We start from the raw sequence: 20,061 nt of genomic DNA, 5'->3' as shown, positions 1-20,061 counted from the left end.
ATTTTTAAAAAATTTGCCTCAATTACATAAAATTATCTGAAATAAAACATATAGGTATAGGTATACGTATTGTTACTTGAAAGAATAAAATATATACTATAATACCAGGTTCTGTTTTTTGTAGTTTGGGTTTTTTACTTAGTTTGTGCCATAATAAAAACTGATGAAAATTGCTAAGTTAATAAGTCAAGAAAAGGGATACTGCAGATAACTTATTTTCAGTCACTTCTGGTAACTTCTCTGCTAGAATCATTGTTTTATCAATTTGTGATTGTGTTCTTATCATAAAGCTTATCATGCACTATATAATTATAGTGCATATAATTAATTATATAATTAATCAGTTATATCCTGGGCTTATTCTTATTGATAGTAATTTGGGGAGAAATTTTCACAAATTTTAATAATTTGCAGTAATGTGGCATTAAGTTGATTCTCTGACTTTTCAACCACTTAGTCTTCTAGAAAATACATATTTTATATCAGTTCACTTCAGTTGCTCAGTTGTCTGACTCTTTGCCACCCCATGTACTATAGCATGCCAGGCTTCCCTGTCCATCACCAACTCCTGGAGCTTACTCACTCATGTCCATCGAGTCAGTGATGCCATCCAACCATCTCATCCTCTGTCGTCCCCTTCTCCTCCTGCCTTCAATCTTTCCCAGCATCAAGGTCTTTTCTAATGAGTCAGCTCTTTGCATCAGGTGGTGAAAGTATTGGAGCTTCAGCATCAGTCCTTCCAGTGAATGTTCAGGATTGATTTATTTTAAGATTGGCTAGTTGGATCTCCTTGCAGTTCAAAAGACTCTCAAAAGTCTTCTCCAACACCACAGTTCAAAAGCATCAATTCTTCAGCAGTTAGCCTTCTTTATAATCCAACTCTCACATTCATACATGACTACTGGAAAAACCATAGCTTTGACTGTATGGACTTTTGTTTGTAAAGTAATGTCTCTACTTTTGAATATGCTGTCTAGGTTGGTCATAGCTTTTCTTCCAAGGAGCAACTGTCTTTTCATTTCATGACAGCAGTCACCATCTGCAGTGATTTTGAAGCCCCCAGAAATAAAGTCTGTCACTGTTTCCATTGTTTCCCCGTTTGCCATAAAGTGATGGGACTGGATGCCATGATCTTAGTTTTCTGAATGTTGAGTTTTAAGTCAGCTTTTTCACTCTCTTTCAATTTCATCTAGATGCTCTTTAGTTTTTCTTCGTTTTCTGTCATAAAGGTGGTATCATCTGCATATCTGAGGTTATTGATATTTCTTCCAGCAGTCTTGATTCCAGCTTGTGCTTCAGCCAGCCTGGAATTTCCCATGATGTACTCTACATATAAGTTAAATAACCAGGGTGACAATACACAGCCTTGATGTACTCCTTTCCCAATTTGGAACCAGTCTGTTGTTGCATGTCTTGTTGCTTCTTGATCTGCATACAGGCTTCTCAGGAGGCAGGTAAGGTAATTCCCATCCCCTTAAGAATTTTCCACAGTTTATTGTGATCCACATAATCAAAGGCTTTAGCGTAGTCACTGAAGCAGATGTTTTTCTGGAACTCTTGCTTTCTTCATGATGTTGGCAGTTTGATCTCTGGTTCCTCTGCCTTTTCTACATCCAGCTTGAACATCTGGAAGTTCTCAGTTCATGTATTTTTGAAGCCTAGCTTGGAGAATTTTATGAATATAAATATCTCTTAATTTCTGACAGTGAAAATATGATAGTCTTATCACTGCAGAATCAAGTTTTTAAATGTTTCTCAGGACTTTCTGTAAGCAAGTATCAATGGCATAGTAGATATGTTTTGCTTTGACGGCATCATTTAGATATTTTGCTTATTTGAAACTGGTGTTGTATCATTATGTAGTATTCAGAATCCTCCTGCCTTTAAAATTCTGCCATGTTTCTCTAGTCAAATGAGTTCCAGACTTTAATTTTCTAATCTTTTGGGGCTGTACCATGACTTTGACTCCTAGTTATTGATATTATGATGGCTAAATCCCTTTGGATTTATTCCCTTTAATCATGACAACTGTAATTTAACTTTTTAAAGAAGCACTGTTTTGAACTGTCTGATTTGGGATAATTTGCCAGCATATGAATGAGACTGTTTTAAATACTGGGTATAAAAAGATCTCAAGAAAAATGTTAATTTGAAAAGTTCTAAACTGAGTTCTGGAATCTTGATGGTGTCTTGGTCTTTCAGGCTTTGATAAGACACAGAGTGCTTAAACTGAAATACCAACCGAGACTTAAAATTGTTTCTGGTGATAACAAGTTGAATTAGCATAACTGGTGGAAGAATAAATGCATAATCACACAAATATCTAAGCTTTGTGTTTGGTGAGTTGATGGTTTTCTGGAGGGTACAGTGAAAACTGTATTTTTAATACCCTGTATTTATGCTCAGTTCAGTCGCTCAGTCGTGTCAAATCTTTGCGACCCCATGAATAGCAGTACGCCAGGCCTCCCTGTCCATTACCAACTCCTGGAGTTCACCCAAACTCATGTCCATCGAGTCGGTGACGGCATCCAGCCATCTCATCCTCTGTCGTCCCCTTCTGCTCCTGCCCCCAATCCCTCCCACCATCAGGGTCTTTTCCAGTGAGTCAACTCTTCGCATGAGGTGGCCAAAGTACTGGAGTTTCAGCTTCAGCATCATTCCTTCCAATGAATGTCTAGGACTGATCTCCTTTAGGATGGACTGTTTTGACCTCCTTGTAGTCCACGGGACTCTCAAGAGTCTTCTCCAACGCCACAGTTCAAAAGCATCAATTCTTCGGCGCTCAGCTTTTTTCACAGGCCAGCCCTCACATCCATACATGACCAGTGGAAAAACCATAGCCTTGACTAGATGGACCTTTGTTTGCAAAGTAATGTCCCTGCTTTTGAGTATGCTGTCTAGGTTGGTCATAACTTTCCTTCCAAGGAGTAAGCGTCTTTTAATTTCGTGGCTGCAGTCACCATCTGCAGTGATTTTGGAGCCCAAAAAACAAAAGTCTGACGCTGTTTCCACTGTTTCCCCATCTATTTCCCATGAAGTGATGGGACTCAATGCCATGATCTTCGTTTTCTGAATGTTGAGCTTTAAGCCAACTTTTTCACTCTCCTCTTTCACTTTCATCAAGAGGCTTTTGAGTTCCTCTTCACCTTCTGCCCTAAGGGTGGTGTCATCTGCATATCTGAGGTTATTGATATTTCTCCCGGCAATCTCGATTCCAGCTTGTGCTTCTTCCAGCCCAGCATTTCTCATGAGGTACTCTGCATATAAGTTAAATAAGCAGGGTAACAATATACAGCCTTGACGTCCTCCTTTTCCTATTTGGAACCAGTTTATTGTTCCATGTCCAGTTCTAACGGTTGCTTCCTGACCTGCATACAGGTTTCTTAAGAGGCAGGTCAGGTGGTCTGGTATTCTCATCTCTTGAAGAATTTTCCACAATTTATTGTGATCCACATAGTCAAAGGCTTTGGCATAGTCAATAAAGCAGAAATAGATGGTTTTCTGGAACTCTTTCTTTTTCCATGATCCAGTGGGTGTTGGCAATTTGATCTCTGGTTCATCTGCCTTTTCTAAAACCAGCTTGGCTATCTGGAAGCTCACAGTTCATGTGTTTTTGAAGCCTGGCTTGGAGAATTTTGAGCATTTCTTTACTAGCATGGGAGATGAGTGCAATTGTGTGGTAGTTTGAGCATTCTTTGGCATTGCCTTTCTTTGGGATTGGAATGAAAACTGACTTTTTCCAGTCCTGTGGCCACTGCTGAGTTTTCCACATTTGCTGGCATATAGAGTGCAGCACTTTCACAGCATCATCTTTCAGGATTTGAAATAGCTCAAGTGGAATTCTATCACCTCCACTAACTTTGTTTGTAGTGATGCTTTCTAAGGCCCACTTGACTTCACATTCCAGAATGTCTGGCTCTAGGTGAGTGATCACACCATCGTGATTATCGGGGTCGTGAAGCTCTTTTTTGTACAGTTCTCCTGTGTATTCTTGCCACCTCTTCTTAGTATCTTCTGCTTCTGTTAGATCCATACCATTTCTGTCCTTTATCAAGCCCATCTTTGCATGAAATGTTCCCTTGGTATCTCTAATTTTCTTGAAGGGATCTCTAGTCTTTCCCATTCTGTTATTTTCCTCTATTTCTTTGCATTGATCACTGAGGAAGGCTTTCTTATCTCTCCTTGCTATTCTTTAGAACTCTGCATTCTAATGGGAATATCTTTCCTTTTCTTCTTTGCTTTTTGCTTCTCTTCTTTTCACAGCTATTTGCAAGGCCGCTTCAGAGAGCCATTTTGCTTTTTTGCATTTCTTTTCCATGGAGATGGTCTTGATCCCTGTCTCCTGTACAGTGTCACGAACTTCCGTCCATAGTTCATCAGGCACTCTGTGTATCAGATCTAGTCCCTTAAATCTATTTCTCACTTCCACTGTATAATCATAAGGGGTTTGATTTAGGTCATACCTGAATGGTCTAGTGGTTTTCCCTATTTTCTCCAATTTAATTCTGAATTTGGCAATAAGGACTTCATGATCTGAGCCACAGTCAGCTCCCTAGGAACTACTATTAATGTCATTTCTAAGTATATTTCATTTTCAAGATAAAACTTTTTAAAGTAAGGCATAATATTTCTCACTTGAGAAGAATTGGGAATTATTGTAGAGGAATTCTGTAAACCTGAGAAAACTGAACCAGACAAAATATCAATTAGAAAAGATACACAAATCAGTCATATTTCCTAAGGACTTAGCACTTTAATATCAGTTAGTTATAGTCTTAAATTAGCTTAATTATAGAAAGAGTAAATATGAAAAATTTCATCTAGATTGTACATCTCTTCAGCACGGTACCTGTTTCAAAATTCAGATAGTTTCTAAGTTCTCTTTCATGTCCTTTAAGAATTCATTTGTCTGTCACAAAATCATTAAAAGCATTTGGAATTATGCTTTTGAGTAAAAAAAGTAATTATATAAATTGAATTGGTAAGTTAGAGACAGCAGAATTAAATCAGGTTTCATGTTAACTCCTCTGTGTAACTGACCTACCTTGAAGTGTTCTGTTCTGTTTAGTTTTCATATTTACTCTTTTTAATACCAAATTGAAAATTAAAGGTTTAATAAATTGATTTTCTTCACATAATGGAGTATATTGCATAGTGTAAGTAGTATACAGTCCCGCCAGAAACTTTAGATACAGAGATTAAAACTTGGCTTTTACTGACTGTAGTTTAAAATTCAGTTGTTTAAGCTGTCGACTGGGTGAAGCTTTGTTGCATGTGTTTCACAGATAAGGATGAAGACCATGTAAAATCCAGTGTATTCTGGCTTTTTCCAGATTTTTAAGACTATCTTATGGACACAACTAGGTAACTTATTAAATTTGCTAGCGTCACTGTATTTCAAGGTTGGATTGATCCTAGAAAGATTACAGGTACTATAAATAATTTGGCACACCTCTCAAACTTATCTGTGATAGAGGATACCTAGAGAAACATAGGGTCCCCAGAGTCTTTGAAAGGGGTATGTTAGCATGTAATCAGGGTGTAGTCATAGATCCAGATAGCAGTGATGGTTGTATAAGGCCCCTGTGTCATTTTCTTATATCTGAGATTTTATGCATTTTGTTTCTATAACTTTCTGTCCCCCTTGATTCCTAACCATGTGCAGATGAGAGCAGAACCAGAAATTTCATACTGTATTCTAGAGTAGAGTTACCTGCTACTGTTAACTTTTTCCCTAGCATGTCTAATGTCCTTTAGTATCGAAAGCATGATTTTCAGTTGGCTCAGTTTATATACCTCTGAACAGTTTTGAGAGCACCAGAAAAATACTTCCAACATTTTTTTCCATAGCAGTATAGAATATTCTGAGTGTTCTTGATAACCTGACTAGGTTTTTTAATGTAGAAACACACTAATTTTCATGTTTGGCATAGTAGATTGGATATTTCATTAGCTAAGTAGTTCTTTAAAAGTTGTTAACTTTTTGGCCAAAGTTTTAATGTGAAAAAATTTAATTTCATCATTTATTTATGGTGTAGATTGTACATGGACATGTACAAAATTTACTTACATTTTTTTCAGAAAAGAACCAAATTGTCTCCCACTGTTTCTCACAGAGGAACTAAGGCAATTAAAGTCATGTCCTCCTAAGATATTTTTGACATAGAGCAACCTCCTTTGAACATCAAGCATGATACTTCAAAGAAAGTATTACACAGGTCATGCCTTCCAAAAGTGTTTATTAGTTATTAGTCCCTTTATAAGCCATGACCATGGCAATGAAATTGGACATTCTGTCATTGCAAATGCTTTTTGTTCAAAATCCAATGCTGCAATATATAAATGCTGAACCACTATGTTGTTACAGCTGAAGCTAAAATAATATTGTATATCAACAATACTTCAGTAAAAAAAGGCCAAATGCGAGAAATACCACTTCTGTTGTGGAGTAAGTAAAATCAATATAGACTTGTATATCTCCCTTTTTTAAGATACTGCTTATCACTGCCCATTGTTAACTCTGGTTTTATTAGGTGACTGTATTATATGCATTAAATGTAGCTATCAAAAGGTAAGATCTTGTTCAGTTCAGTTCAATTCAGTTCAGTCGCTCAGTCGTGTCAAATCTTTGCCACCCCATGAATCACAGCATGCCAGGCCTCCCTGTCCATCACCAACTCCCGGAGTTCACTCAGACTCACGTCCATTGAGTCGGTGATGCAATCCAGCCATCTCATCCTCTGTCGTCCACTTCTGCTCCTGCCCCCAATCCCTCCCACCATCAGGGTCTTTTCCAATGAGTCAACTCTTCGCATGAGGTGGCCAAAGTACTGGAGTTTCAGCTTTAGCAACATTCCTTCCAAAGAAATCCCAGGGCTGATCTCCTTCAGAATGGACTGGTTGGATCTCCTTGCAGTCCACGGGACTCTCAAGAGTCTTCTCCAACACCACAGTTCAAAAGCATCAATTCTTCGTCGCTCAGTTTTCTTCACAGTCCAACTCTCACATCCATACATGACCACAGGAAAAACCATAGCCTTGACTTAGATGGACCTTTGTTGGCAAAGTAATGTCTCTGCTTTTGAATATGCTATCTAGGTTGGTCATAACTTTCCTTCCAAGGAGTAAGCGTCTTTTAATTTCATGGCTGCAGTCACCATCTGCAGTGATTTTGGAGCCCAAAAAAATAAAGTCTGACACTGTTTCCACTGTTTCCCTATCTATTTCCCATGAAGTGATGGGACCAGATGCCATGATCTTCGTTTTCTGAATGTTGAGCTTTAAGCCAACTTTTTCACTCTCCTCTTTCACTTTCATCAAGAGGCTTTTTAGTTCCTCTTCACTTTCTGCCCTAAGGGTGGCGTCATCTGCATATCTGAGGTTATTGATATTTCTCCTGGCAATCTTGATTCCAGCTTGTGCTTCTTCCAGCCCAGCGTTTCTCATGATGTACTCTGCATATAAGTTAAATAAGCAGGGTGACAATATACAGCCTTGACGTACTCCTTTTCTTATTTGGAACCAGTCTGTTGTTCCATGTCCAGTTCTAACTGTTGCTTCCTGACCTGCATACAGGTTTCTCAAGAGGCAGGTCAGGTGGTCTGGTATTCTCATTTCTTTCAGACTTTTCCACAGTGTATTGTGATCCACATAGTCAAAGGCTTTGGCATAGTCAATAAAGCAGAAGTAGATGTTTTTCTGGGACTCTCTTACTTTTTCCATGATCCAGCGGATGTTGGCAATTTGATCTCTGGTTCCTCTGCCTTTTCTAAAACCAGCTTGAACATCAGGAAGTTCACGGTTCACGTATTGCTGAAGCCTGGCTTGGAGAATTTTGAGCATTACTTTACTATCATGTGAGATGAGTGCAATTGTGCGGTAGTTTGAGCATTCTTTGGCATTGCCTTTTAATAGTAAAAAGCACCATTTCTTTCTATACTGTTTTAATTCCTAACTAGCTTCTTTCTACCTTGCTTTTTGTTTTTGGTTATCTGCTGTAAAAGAGGAAATTCTATTAAATGATCCCCCCCCCCAAAAAAATCAAAATGATATTTAACTCCCTTCAGTTTATTTTTTAACATGTTATTTTTTAACATTTTAAAGTTGCCTTAAGTAAACTTCCCTTTAAACTTTTTAAATTTCCCTTTAAAACTTTTTTCCCTTTTTAAACTTCACTTTAAAAAATATATTCTAAGTAGAATTTCACAGTTATCTATTTTTTAAAACTGAATGTCACTCCCACTGTCTTTCTCTAACAGTTTTATTCTCTCTTGTAAAGAAATGGGAGGAATTCCTTAAAATCTGAGTCTTGGTAATCTGTGATCATTTTGAGAAATTATTACTCTGTGAAGTTATTACTTTCAGCTATTAATGACAATATCAATGATACAGCAATCAGTGGTAAAATTAAACCTTGCCTGGAGGTTTAACCTCTTTAACTTACATTTTTGACCTTCTTTAACCTACATGTTTTTTTGAACTTACTCCTTCCTGCATTTCTCCTATGTTAAAATCTAAAGTAATCAGTTTGTACTTTAAAAAATGTATAATTTTACTTTGAAACAATTTTAACAATTGTTGTTTAACAGAAAAGTTGAGAGAACAGTGCAAAGAACTCCCATGTATTTTTCACCCAGAGACCCAGTTCAATCTGTTAACTGTCCCTATTAATGTCTTTTACAGCAAAAGGATCTAATCTGGGATTATATGCCACACTCAGGGGTCATGTCTTTTTCATCTCCTTCACTCTGGGACAGACTTCAGTCTTTCCTGCAGTTTCATGTTGTTCACAGTTTGGAAGATACAGGACAGTCACTTAGTAGAATGTCCCTTAATATGGGTTTGTGTCAGTGGTTTTCTGCGTCTAGTTCCAGGTGACTCATGGGAGCTCAGTGTATATCTCTTCCCTATGCTGTCTTCAGCATCATCAGTTGGTACTTGAAATTGGTCATGGTAGGATTATCTACACCATGGAAATCAGAAAACACTACAGACAAGGACTTTTTACACCTGAATAGCTGGTTGTTCTACATTTAGCAGCACACCACAGAGTTAGTTGTGTGATATTTCTTCATATTTAAACCCAGTTGTGCATTTTTGGTAGGAATATCATTGTGTACTATCAGGTGGCAAACAGCACAGATTTGTTCCTCACTAGTGATATTTAAATGAATCACTTGATTAAGATAGTGTCTGCTAAATTTCTGGAGAAGGAAGTGGCAGCTCACTCCAGTGGTCTTGCCTGGAGAATCCCAGGGACGGTGGAACCTTGTGGGCTGCCATCTCTGGGGTTGCACAGAGTTGGACACGACTGAAGCGACTTAGCAGTAGCAGCAGCAGCTAAATTTCTCCACTGTAAATTTATATACTTTTCCTTTGTGGTCAACAGATATCCTGTGTAGAGACACATTAACTGTAAAAATGACCTGTTTCTCATCCTACCTTCACTTTCTAGTTTTAGCATCCATTGATGATTCTTGCTTGAATTATGGTAGTTGCCGAATGGTAATTTTTCTAACTACATCATTTCCCTCTACATTTATTATTTGGCATTTACTTTAAGGAAGAGCTTTCCCTTAATTATTTACTTAGGGATTTTTATTTTTTCAATTTGTTATTGTCATTGTTTATTTGGATGATTAGATTGGCTTCAGTTTGGGCAGGGGATACCTTAGAGCAATTTCTTTTCTTTTGGGGATGTCCTTGTTGTTTTCTGAACCCTTCCTTACTTTTTGGTACAACAACATGTTTCCAGGTTCAACTTGTACTTTCTCTTCCGCAGGCTTGGAATGAACTGCTCCTTCAAGGAGAGTAATGTGTGGAAACTAAGCTCTGAATGCTGGATACATTCATTGCTGTTGTAGTGTTGCAACCCTGGAGCCTTCTCAGTGGAAAAAGCTAGAAAGTGTGTGTGTGTGTGTGTGTCCTTTTACATTTATATTTATTTCTTTGTCTAGATATAAGCCATGGATTTTCAGAGATAGTTCCAATTCAGATACAGTACCACAAAGCTCATTGTATCTTTTCTCCTCTTTATATTTTCATTCTCTGTCACTGAGAAACCTGGTTCTAATCCTGAATATACTTATTTGATTAATCCTCTGTGTGTATTGATAACCCATTTCCAGTCCTTTGGGCTGCACCTTGCCCCCTGCCCTAAAACTGCCTTCAAGATAGTTGCCATTATTGCTTGTTGCTGGGCTGCTCCTGCTGTTCCATTCCAACTACTGTATGCTCTTGCAATTCTTTTATCACCACTGCTGTTATCAGCCACTGCCAGGATGCCTCAATTTGTATTTTAAGCTGCTTTGTAAACCCTGAGGTTGGTACTTACATTTAGTATTTTCTTTGTTATTTCAGCTTGATTTTCAACTTATCTGCATTTAGTGTGAGAGAAATATCAAATAGCTACTGTAGCTTAGTAAATTACTGTTCATACCTTCTGACAGCATTACTTGTACTTTGAGGAGATATTGGGTGAAAACAGCCCAGAGAAAATTGGAAGGAGGCAGAGATAAGGAAGAGAGGAAGTAGGAGATAGCTGAAAAGTTTATGGAATGAGTGCTACTAGAACTCTTTCTCTTGGCTTAATACAGTCTTCACTCTGTCCTGGTAAAGGAAGAGTACATTCTCCTTAGAAATATTCTTAAAGCAGCCATTAATACAGATTCAAGCCCTTTTCCTAGGTTCATATCTTTTGGTCCTCTGGGGTTCTGGGTCACTCTTCAAGGTTACAGCTACTTTTTCTGCTTTAACAATTGTCTTCTAGGCCTGTGTTATCAACTGTCTACTGATCTTTTTCAGGATGTTCCTGGGGACTTTAGCGCCAACATTTTCATCTTTCTTCCCAAGTAAATTTCTCTCCTTGCATATCCTGGCTGATTAATGACTCTATTCTACTAACTTCCCAGTCTCCCTTCCTCTTATTCACAGCCTCACTCCTCCCTTTCCAACCTAGAACAATTTCCATGAAGCTTCATAATACCTTTCTAGCACACTCTTTTACTGTCTGAGTTTCCCACATTTTTATAAGGTCAAGTAATTTCACTTCTTTTGGTCTTTTTCTACATCTCCATGTTGCACAGTGTTCAAGGGAGAGGTAAAGGGAACAGTAAATAACATTTCTCTAGACAGAGAAGGTTACAGGTGTTCTCTGCACCTTTTATTTTCTCTTTCGCCCTGTCTCTCCTCTCTCCCGTAGTTCATTTTCCTCCCTGTATCTGCCACTCTTAAATGATCTTTGTTCTGTAGTGCATGCCCTTAGTCTCTCTGTGCCTCTTAGGGTCATACAGAAAGAAAAGGGTGAGATGATTGGGCATTGCGTCTTGCACCTTTGTGAAGATCTGTTCTTTGTGACCAGGAAGGAAGCATTAGAGCTCTGTAGAGCATATGGGAAGTATGATCTGTCTGTCCCCTTTCATAATCTTACAGGAGAAGGTCGGAAGTATAAGACAAACTTTCTAGGCTTTGAGTGTGTTAAGAGGAAATCTTAACAGGCAGTTTCCCAAAGAGTGGGCTGTTGGAGATCATATAGAGAATAAACCTCATAGTCAGAAGGTCTGTGTTCTGATGTCAACTTTGGCTCTAACTGACTGTGTGACCTTAAATTAATCATCTACACCTCTTTTTATTTCTGATTTATTGTTTCCAAAGCAAGCATTTAGCATAGATGAGTTACAGTGTCTTGTACAGTTCTGATAGATTCCAATAGAAATGAGCAACTGTAGTGTTAAAGGTAACATTTTTCTCCCAAAGAAACATTTCCCCTCCATTTAAAAGTTCTTCTGTTTTTTGACCTAGGTGAAGGCATTGTACTAGTTTTATTTTTCCTGTCTTCCTAATCCGATACTCTGGAGAAAATTCAAGGAAATTTATTTTGAATACAATTAGACACAGTTGCTTTTTAATAATGTTTTATGATAGACTTAATCTGCATTGAGTACATTTTAAGTTTGTGTGGGATTTGCATTGTATTTCTTCTACTAACCATTTCTTTTGGATAGCCATTCTTTCACCCACTGGATCCTTTAAGCATTTGCCTATTAATCAAAAATGATTTATTATTTTCCATGTTACATATTATGTATTGAGAAAATCTTAATTCCTGTAAATGAAGAACTTCAAGTGTAGTCTTTTAAATACTTGTAAGCTACATGATTACTGACATTTTTTCTAGAATATTTCAGTGGGTAAAAGAGGTTACTTCTTTATCTTTGTGTTCTTCATTTTTACTTCTACCATTAGGTAGAATTTTGTACAGTTTTCCCTTTTTTCATGTGCTTTTATGTTACAAAAGGTCCTGTGTCTCCATTGTGTATTAAAATGAATTTATCAGAGGTATTTAGGTATCCACACTTATGGTAAAGTTTTTGGGTAAAGGAGAGTATTAACATTAAGTTAAACCACTAATTGTAACTTAATTTGTAATTACTGAGGTAGTTTTTTTTTTAAATTAGTCTTTAAAAGTATATTATTAACTATAATAAAATGGGCAAAATTTTGATCTAGGTTTTGCTCAAAGACCTGTTGATTTTGACCAAATATTGTTTGATAAGTTAGGGCATGTCTCTTAGAATTGCTGTTTGTAAAACCTTAAAACTTATAAAGTAAGATAAAATAGGACCTTGATTTTCATATTTATTTTTTATGATATATGTTATTTTTATGAATTACTTATTGTAAATATAAGATAGCAATTAAAATCTGAGAAATAACTACCATGTTTAATTTTTAGCAGACTGTAATTTCTACTGGTAACCTATCCAAAATAAACTAAGTCCATATAACACGTTTCACGTATTTTTCTTTGTAGATCAAAGAAAGCAAAGAATTCAATTGATAAATCAACTGAGACTGACAATGGCTATGTATCCCTTGATGGGAAAAAGACTGTTAAAAGCAGTGAAGATGGAATACAAAGCCATGAACCTCAGTGTGAAACTCTTCAACCAGAAGAGGCAACCTGGAACACCGGAACACTGAGGAACATCCCCAGCAAAGTAAATGTGATTAAAAATAATAATAATGCTTTGTGTGATTTTACATTAGTTAATGGAAAGTGACTTAGACGTAGTAGTTACCCTTAAGTGTATATATATTCTCCAGAATTTATTCTGTGAGCCTTTACAAATAACACTGATAATGCTGAAAATAGATAAAGTAATGTTAATAAGCCTGATTTCCATTATAACCTGGCACCTTCTAAATTAATTGATTGACTCCAATTTTTCTAAAATGTTAAATTAGATTTAAATTTATAATTAATGTCGTTAAACCTTTTTATTTTTCCATTTCCATATGTGTAACTGAATTTGTTTCAAATGGAAGATCTATGTTAATTCAAAAGCTTAACCTAGGACCCTGGTTTTCCTTTAAGGTTCTCTGTAAGAAAATCTTACTTTGTTTTTCCTACCTTTGTGACCTTTGGTGTCAGTACATTTGTTTTGTTTTTTAAAATTCTTAGAGAAAATTCTTAAGGATAACAATTGTTTATTTACTTTTCTAAAAGAAACCCTAGGTTTATTGTAACATAGCCTAATATAAATATCTTCTTTCTCTTCATTTCCCTGAAGCTTTTTGGTTAAATAATTTTTTTCTTTAAAAGCTGTTACAGAGGAAAAAATGTGGTCAAATTAAAATATAATACCTTAGTTACATTTAGAAATATAAGCATGAATGTGGGTATTGAGGAATAGTAAATGAAGAAAAGAGGATTCTCTATTTGAGTAAAGTATGTGTTATTGCTTGACAGTAGTACATATATTTTCAGTACCTGTAGCTATATAATAAATATCATGGAGTGGCGGTAAAATAAGAGTCCCTTACCATAATTTTAGATTTTTGAGGCGTTTAACTCTCTGGTAATGTGAGCCTCACATCACTAGCATGTCTCAACAAATAAAGTTTTTAGTTATGCAGTTTTCAAACGCATTTCCAGGTATGTATTACCTACTAACGTTCTATAAGAGGAACATGAAAGTATCAATAAAATACCTGTTCTGAAGTCTCTTGGTTTCAGAATTTCTGAAATCTGGGTGTCTTAATGTGTACATGATGTTGTCTGTCTGATATGTGTTTCATTTGGCTACAAGCCACCTCCTCTTGCCTTGTAAACCATTATTAAATCAGGGCTGGTTTTATGGCATTTTTGGTTTGTGAAAATATTAAATTAATTTTAGGTCTCTCAGCTTCTTTTAAAAGGGTCTCTTTTCTACTTTTGTACTATTTTATGTTCTCATAATTTTATAAGCTATTTCAGATCTTTTGAACAGAAACGTTGTAGGACAATATTTGATAAATGACTTTTGAGTTACTCTTGAAAGAACAGTACCAAAGTCACTGATTTAAGACTTTTTTAGAAAATCAGGTGGTATTAATCAGTTACTTTGAAATTTTTAGTGGTATTTGAAGGTATATGTATATATGTATGTATAATTTAAAATTTTGCAGTTTCAAAGCTACAGGTTTAGTTAGAAATTAACCAATGACCCTCTTTGCATACTCCTAACTTAGGATACCCAAAGGACAGTAACAAATGTCTCTGATGAAGTCTCCAGTGAAGAAGGTCCAGAAACAGGATACCCGTTGCGCCGTCATGCAGACAGGACTTCTGAGAGCATTCTTCGGAATAGGAAGTCACACCATTATAAGAAACATTACCCTAATGAGGTATTTACTTTGGCCTTACATTTGTGCATATGTATCTATATGTTTTTAACTTACAACTTCTTTCATCTATTGAATATATTACTGAAATAAATATCTCCCATCAATCTCAGTATCTTACTGTTACATGATCTGGATTTATAGAAGAGTACTTTTAGATTTATATATTTCACATATAAATAGCCACACACTTTTATTCACTTTGTGCATCATCTCTGAGGATTCATACATTGAGTTTGTTGTTTTCTTTTAAAGAGCATTCTGGAGAGACAATCTGTGAACTCCCATGTTAGACTTCCACAATTTGAAAAGGCTTTACAACTTCTAAATTATAGCAGTGTTACTATTCTAAGTGACTTCTTTCTTGTCACTGTCACCAGTTACATTGCCCAGACTATAAAATTCCATTCCGTTTTCTTCTGTAACTCTTATATTTCTTTATTAATGTGTGTTTTTCTTTAAACCTTTTTTCCAACTTTATTGTATCTCTTGATGTTGTCATATCTCTGGAAACTATTTCAATAGGAAAAGATTTTTTTCATTCAATTGTATTTTCACATTTTCTTAAGGATAGAACATTGTCTTTCTTCAGGGCACATGAATTAACTCCTTTTGTCACTTGCTGATAAATGTTACCTTCTGCTCTTTTTGTACTATATTAGAATATATGTTTTTTTCTTGATGGTTTAGAGTCAAACTTCTGAAAAATCTAATATTATGCTATGTTGTAATATGAAAGCCTTAAGAGTTTTAAGATTAAAGGAGTTACTTGTTCTTCTATATTTTTATTTGTGATTCTGTCTCTAGTTAATCTTTCTTGTGAACTATGGCTGTTTTTTCTGTTATTGGCTCCATTTGAAAGACACATAATGCCAGTGTGTCTGCTTATTGCCTCTTCGCCCACAACTGATGTTCCGTCTCCTGTTCCTAAGCCAGATAACCATGCTTGTGAAATTCATAGTCTTAGTCTATAAACAAGTGAAAGTCTGTTGGTCCTGGAAAGGCTTCAGAACCTACTATAAAAAGAGGTCTCCACTCTCCTATAGAATAAAGTATTTGGCTTTAAAGTTACTTTTCTTTACCCATGATCTTTACTTTTCTTGATTTGCAGCTATATTTTGAGATTTGAGATTCTTTTTTTTTTTAAAAAACTATTTGTTTATTTGGCTACGCCAGGTCTTAGTTACCGCATGTGGGATCTATTTTCCTGGTCAGGGATTGAACCTGGGCCCCCTGGATTGGGAGCTAGGGCTCTTAGCCACTGGTCAACCAGGAAAGTCCTGATATTGAGATTCTTGAAGCACAGAACATTATTCTGCTAATCTTAACTTTTAAATAAATGTTTCTTCACATCTTCCAGATTCCAAGCTAAGTAAGGCTGATAATTATTGAGTAGGCATTGGTTGTTTTAAATCTTTTAAAAATGATGTAAAAGATTACATTAAAAATAAAATCAGATCTTCAAATTCTTCATCTGTGAAGTGAGAAACTTGAGACTAGAGGATATTTAAAAGGCTGTATTTCAAAATTTTTTACCCTCAAGTCAAACCAACTGAAAAGTTGTTCTTATTTTTTTTATTAAAAAAGCAAAACAAAACCTCCTTTGAATAAGGAAAATTCAAACAGGATTTATAGTGTTGTTTTGCATCTATATGTAGTTATTGCTGTACTTTTCAAATTAGTGGTGACACTGTTTTCTTTTAGGGTGAGGCACAAAGAAATCATTTGGGGAAACACTTTGTGCAGGAGCAGGACTGATGGGCCTCACTATAAGAGTACTTTTCAGGAACTCAGCCGTTTGTTGTAAGCCTCCCAGATGTTAGCATCTGTACATATGTTTCTTAGGGGCATTTTGCTTTTCAGGAAGAAATCATCCAATCTTCTGGTGGCATGGGAGTGGTAGGTACTCTACCATGCTGTCATGGTGTTTGTCACCAAGGGAGTTGGGAATGAGGTGTGATCTTGCCATTCAGGATCTTGGACTTTGACTTAACCCTTCTGTCTCTTACCCCTCAACTCCCTACCCTAGTTCCTTGCCTGTTTCTGCTGTTAATATCTACTGTGTCTGATGGGTTTCTTCCAGTCTTCTATTGGGAAGATGGTGGTGGAATTACTTGGTTATCTGGGATATAGGAGATGTCCTGGGTAATTGGTAGCTCCTTTTAAGTATTTGTACTATTTCTTAGCTCTCTCTTGCTTTGTTTAACTCTGCAAGTGTCTCAGTTTTTATTTCCTGCTGTGAATTAGCTTTTCATCTGATAATGGGAAGCATAATGAAGAAACAATGGGCTTGGAGTCAGACTACTTAAGTGACTTTGGAAAAATTGTTTAACCTACCTGAGTCTCAGTTTCTGCTTCTGTACAGTGGGGAGAGGAGGAGACTGGCCTCATCAGATTGTTAAGTTTAAATAAGATTATGCATAATTGCCTGGCACAAAGCATTTATGTTATAAATGCTTCTTCCCTTCAACTATTTCAGTTCAAATAAATAGTCTTTATTAATATGATTGTATCCTCAATTGAAACTACCAGTCTAGAGATTTGAGATAAGCAGAGCAAACCATATTAAATGACCCACTGAGCTATTTTCTTCAGTTATAAAATTTCCTACTTTTAGGCTTAATTCAGCAATTTGTAGTGAAATTTAAAGTGGCCATTAACCACCTAAATGTTTCAGGTTAAATTCTGTTTGAAATGTAAGCAATTATAGGTAGTAATTTTTAGATTTGACATTTGTGAAATGGCCCACTTAGCAATGAATATTTGATGAAATACATTTATTAAGAATTACATATACATTTTTTTAATCCCTGGAATCACCCATTAGTTTCACCTAAACAGTTATCAGGCCTTTAATCTTATTATTTATATTTGTATCTGGTTAGCAAGTCTGCATTAGAAATTAGTTACAGATAATCTAGTTTCATAAAAAATTTTGATTTAGCAATTATTGATTACTTAATACAGTGTGTCTTCCTATCTAATGAAAACAGCTTATGTTTCAAATATTATGGTTGACATTACTGAGTCTGAAGTATTTTGGGAGTGTATGTCTTAAAACAAAGTTGACTTATTTTAACCCTTTTTTCTTTCTTTTTTCATTTTCCTGCTCAGTTCTTCTGGAAAATTTTCCTCTCTTAAACAATGTTCCTCCCATAAATACTCTTATCAGTACAGTAAATTTATGTTTATGGTATCCTATCCTAGTATCAATAAATTAATTATCAATAATATATCTAATTCATTTAAGATATTTTGTTACTTGTACTAATGATGGCAAAAAAAAAAGTGGTTTCTGTCTTTCATGGACTTACAGTATATTTAAGAGATATGATATATTTGAGAATATGAACTACATGAGCATTTAATTAACACAGATAAATAAATTTCAGATGCCAGAAAACAATGCAAAATTTGTCATTAAATGAAGATAAAAAGTAACAACTTGCTTTAGGGACAAAATGATTGCTCTAAATAGAGAGGAGCTTTATTTTTTTTTTAATTTATTTATTTTAATTGGAGGCTAATTACTTTACAATATTGTAGTGGTTTTTGCCATACATTGACATGAATCAGCCATGGGTAGAGAGTAGCTTTAAACTAACATTTGTCGAGCCCCTGCGTTGTACTAGGGTTTGCATTAAAAGCCACAGTGCTCATTTCAGTATCTCTTTAAGGTAGGTAGTTTTACTCCCCATTGGTAGATGATTCAGAAACAACGTAAGACAGCTAGAAAGGGTAGAGATGGTATTTTCCTGGTACTTTGTAGAGTAGACTTTAAAGGAGAGTAGGATTAACAGTAAGTGCTAAGAACATGATTAGAGGCTAGAGTGGCAAAGAGCAAGCTGTGTTGAGGGGCTACGGAGTAGCCCAGTGTCGCTGTAGGAGAAGTAGACAGCTGGGTCTGAAGTAGCACATTGAAAGACAAGCATGCAGGTTGAAGGAATGTGAGAAGCCACAGAAAGATTTTAGTCTGAGGAATGAAAGAGCAGCTGCAATGTGGGAAGGTTAATCTAGAAACAGGGAAAGGCCTTTCAGATAGGGGTCAGTAAGGAAGGTCTTACAGTAAATAAAGTGTGAATGATGAAATCTGAACTGTTGTGGTAACATGGCAAAGAGAGAGGAATAAATATAAAACATTTGCAAGTAAAATTGACAGTCTTACCGACAGAGGATGGGTAAAAACAAAAGCAAAAATTTCAGCGTACTTGACTATAAGGATGGCTATTACCATTCTTTATTTAGGAAGTTATTTAAAACAAAAAACAAAAAACAAAACTTCCCTGGTAGCTCAGACGGTAAAGTGTCTGCCTACAATGCGGAAGACCTGGGTTCGATCCCTGGGTCGGGAAGGTCCCCTGGAGAAGGAAATAGCAACCCACTCCAGTATTCATGCCTGGAAAATCCCATGGACGGAGGAGCCTGTGGGGCTACAGAGTTGGACACGACTGAGTGACTTCACTTTCACTTTTGAATTTATTTAAATTAAAATTTTACTCAAAGGTATTTATTTTGTATTGGAAAAAACTCCTAGTGGAAAAGTATATTGATGAGAAATTATTTAACTTAGGCCTTTTAGTTTTTCACTTTTTTTTTTTTTTTACCATAGATTATCTAAAAAACCTGGGACTTCTGGGTAGCTCAGCTGGTAAAGAATCCCCCTGCAATTCAGGAGACCCTGGTTCAATTCCTGGTTCAGGAAGTTCCGCTGGAGAAGAGATAGTCTACCCACTCCAGTATTCTTGGGTTTGCCTGGTGGCCAGATGGTAATGAATCTGCCTGCAGTGCGGGAGACCTGGGTTCGATCCCTGAGTTGGGAAGATCCCCTGGAGGAGAGCATGGCAACCTACCCCCTGTATTCTTGACTGGAGAATCCCATGAACAGGGGAGCCTGGCAGGTTATAGTTCATGGGATCACAAAGAGTCAGACATGACTAAGCACAGCACACATCTAAAAAACACAAGTTGGCAGTTATCTTCCTGGTATAGAGTGTTTGTTAATTTTATATCAATTTATTGAACTTCTGTTTGAAAAATGAAAACAGTAGATATATGAAACCTATTGTTGCTTTAAGAAAAAAAAGACTAGAGTAAGAAAAGAACTTCATTAAATATGTCAATTAAAGTGGGTTAGTATTCACTGACTATGCAGTCCATATAGATTTAGGCTAGTCTTTGAATTCTGAACTTTGTATAAAGTTTAAGAGAAAACAGGCACAGCTTTTGCCTGCAAAATAATACTGGAGCTGAGATGTGAAATCACATTTTGATATGGGAAAATTTTGTTACTCCTTAAAAAGTAATATGTATTTTAATGTTTTGCTGTTTATGTCACTGTCATTTGGCAGTGTGTTTGTTGTTTTAGTAAAAAGTAGCAATATATGTTTCTGATAAAAT

The 20,061-nt window shown here is 36.1% G+C and overlaps 1 protein-coding gene across 6 annotated transcripts in view; it reads left to right on the top strand.

Moving 5' to 3' along the window:
- PHTF2 (putative homeodomain transcription factor 2) overlaps window positions 1–20,061 on the top strand; it is a 136,667-nt gene that overhangs the window by 91,450 nt on the left and 25,156 nt on the right. For 4 of the 6 annotated variants that reach the window (XM_055590157.1, XM_055590155.1, XM_055590153.1 and 1 more), the window contains 2 exons: window positions 12,812–13,004; window positions 14,512–14,667. In XM_055590157.1, coding sequence (XP_055446132.1) covers window positions 12,812–13,004; window positions 14,512–14,667 — 349 coding nt within the window. The remainder of the gene's footprint in view (window positions 1–12,811; window positions 13,005–14,511; window positions 14,668–20,061) is intronic. The other 2 variants (XM_055590154.1, XM_055590156.1) reach the window with 1 other exon arrangement.

This window comes from Bubalus kerabau, chromosome 8 (genome assembly GCF_029407905.1).
Source record: "Bubalus kerabau isolate K-KA32 ecotype Philippines breed swamp buffalo chromosome 8, PCC_UOA_SB_1v2, whole genome shotgun sequence".
In the NCBI taxonomy this organism is placed as follows: domain Eukaryota; kingdom Metazoa; phylum Chordata; class Mammalia; order Artiodactyla; family Bovidae; genus Bubalus; species Bubalus kerabau.
Note: the sequence above shows the minus strand (reverse complement) of the source record. Positions and strands in the feature narration are given on the sequence as shown.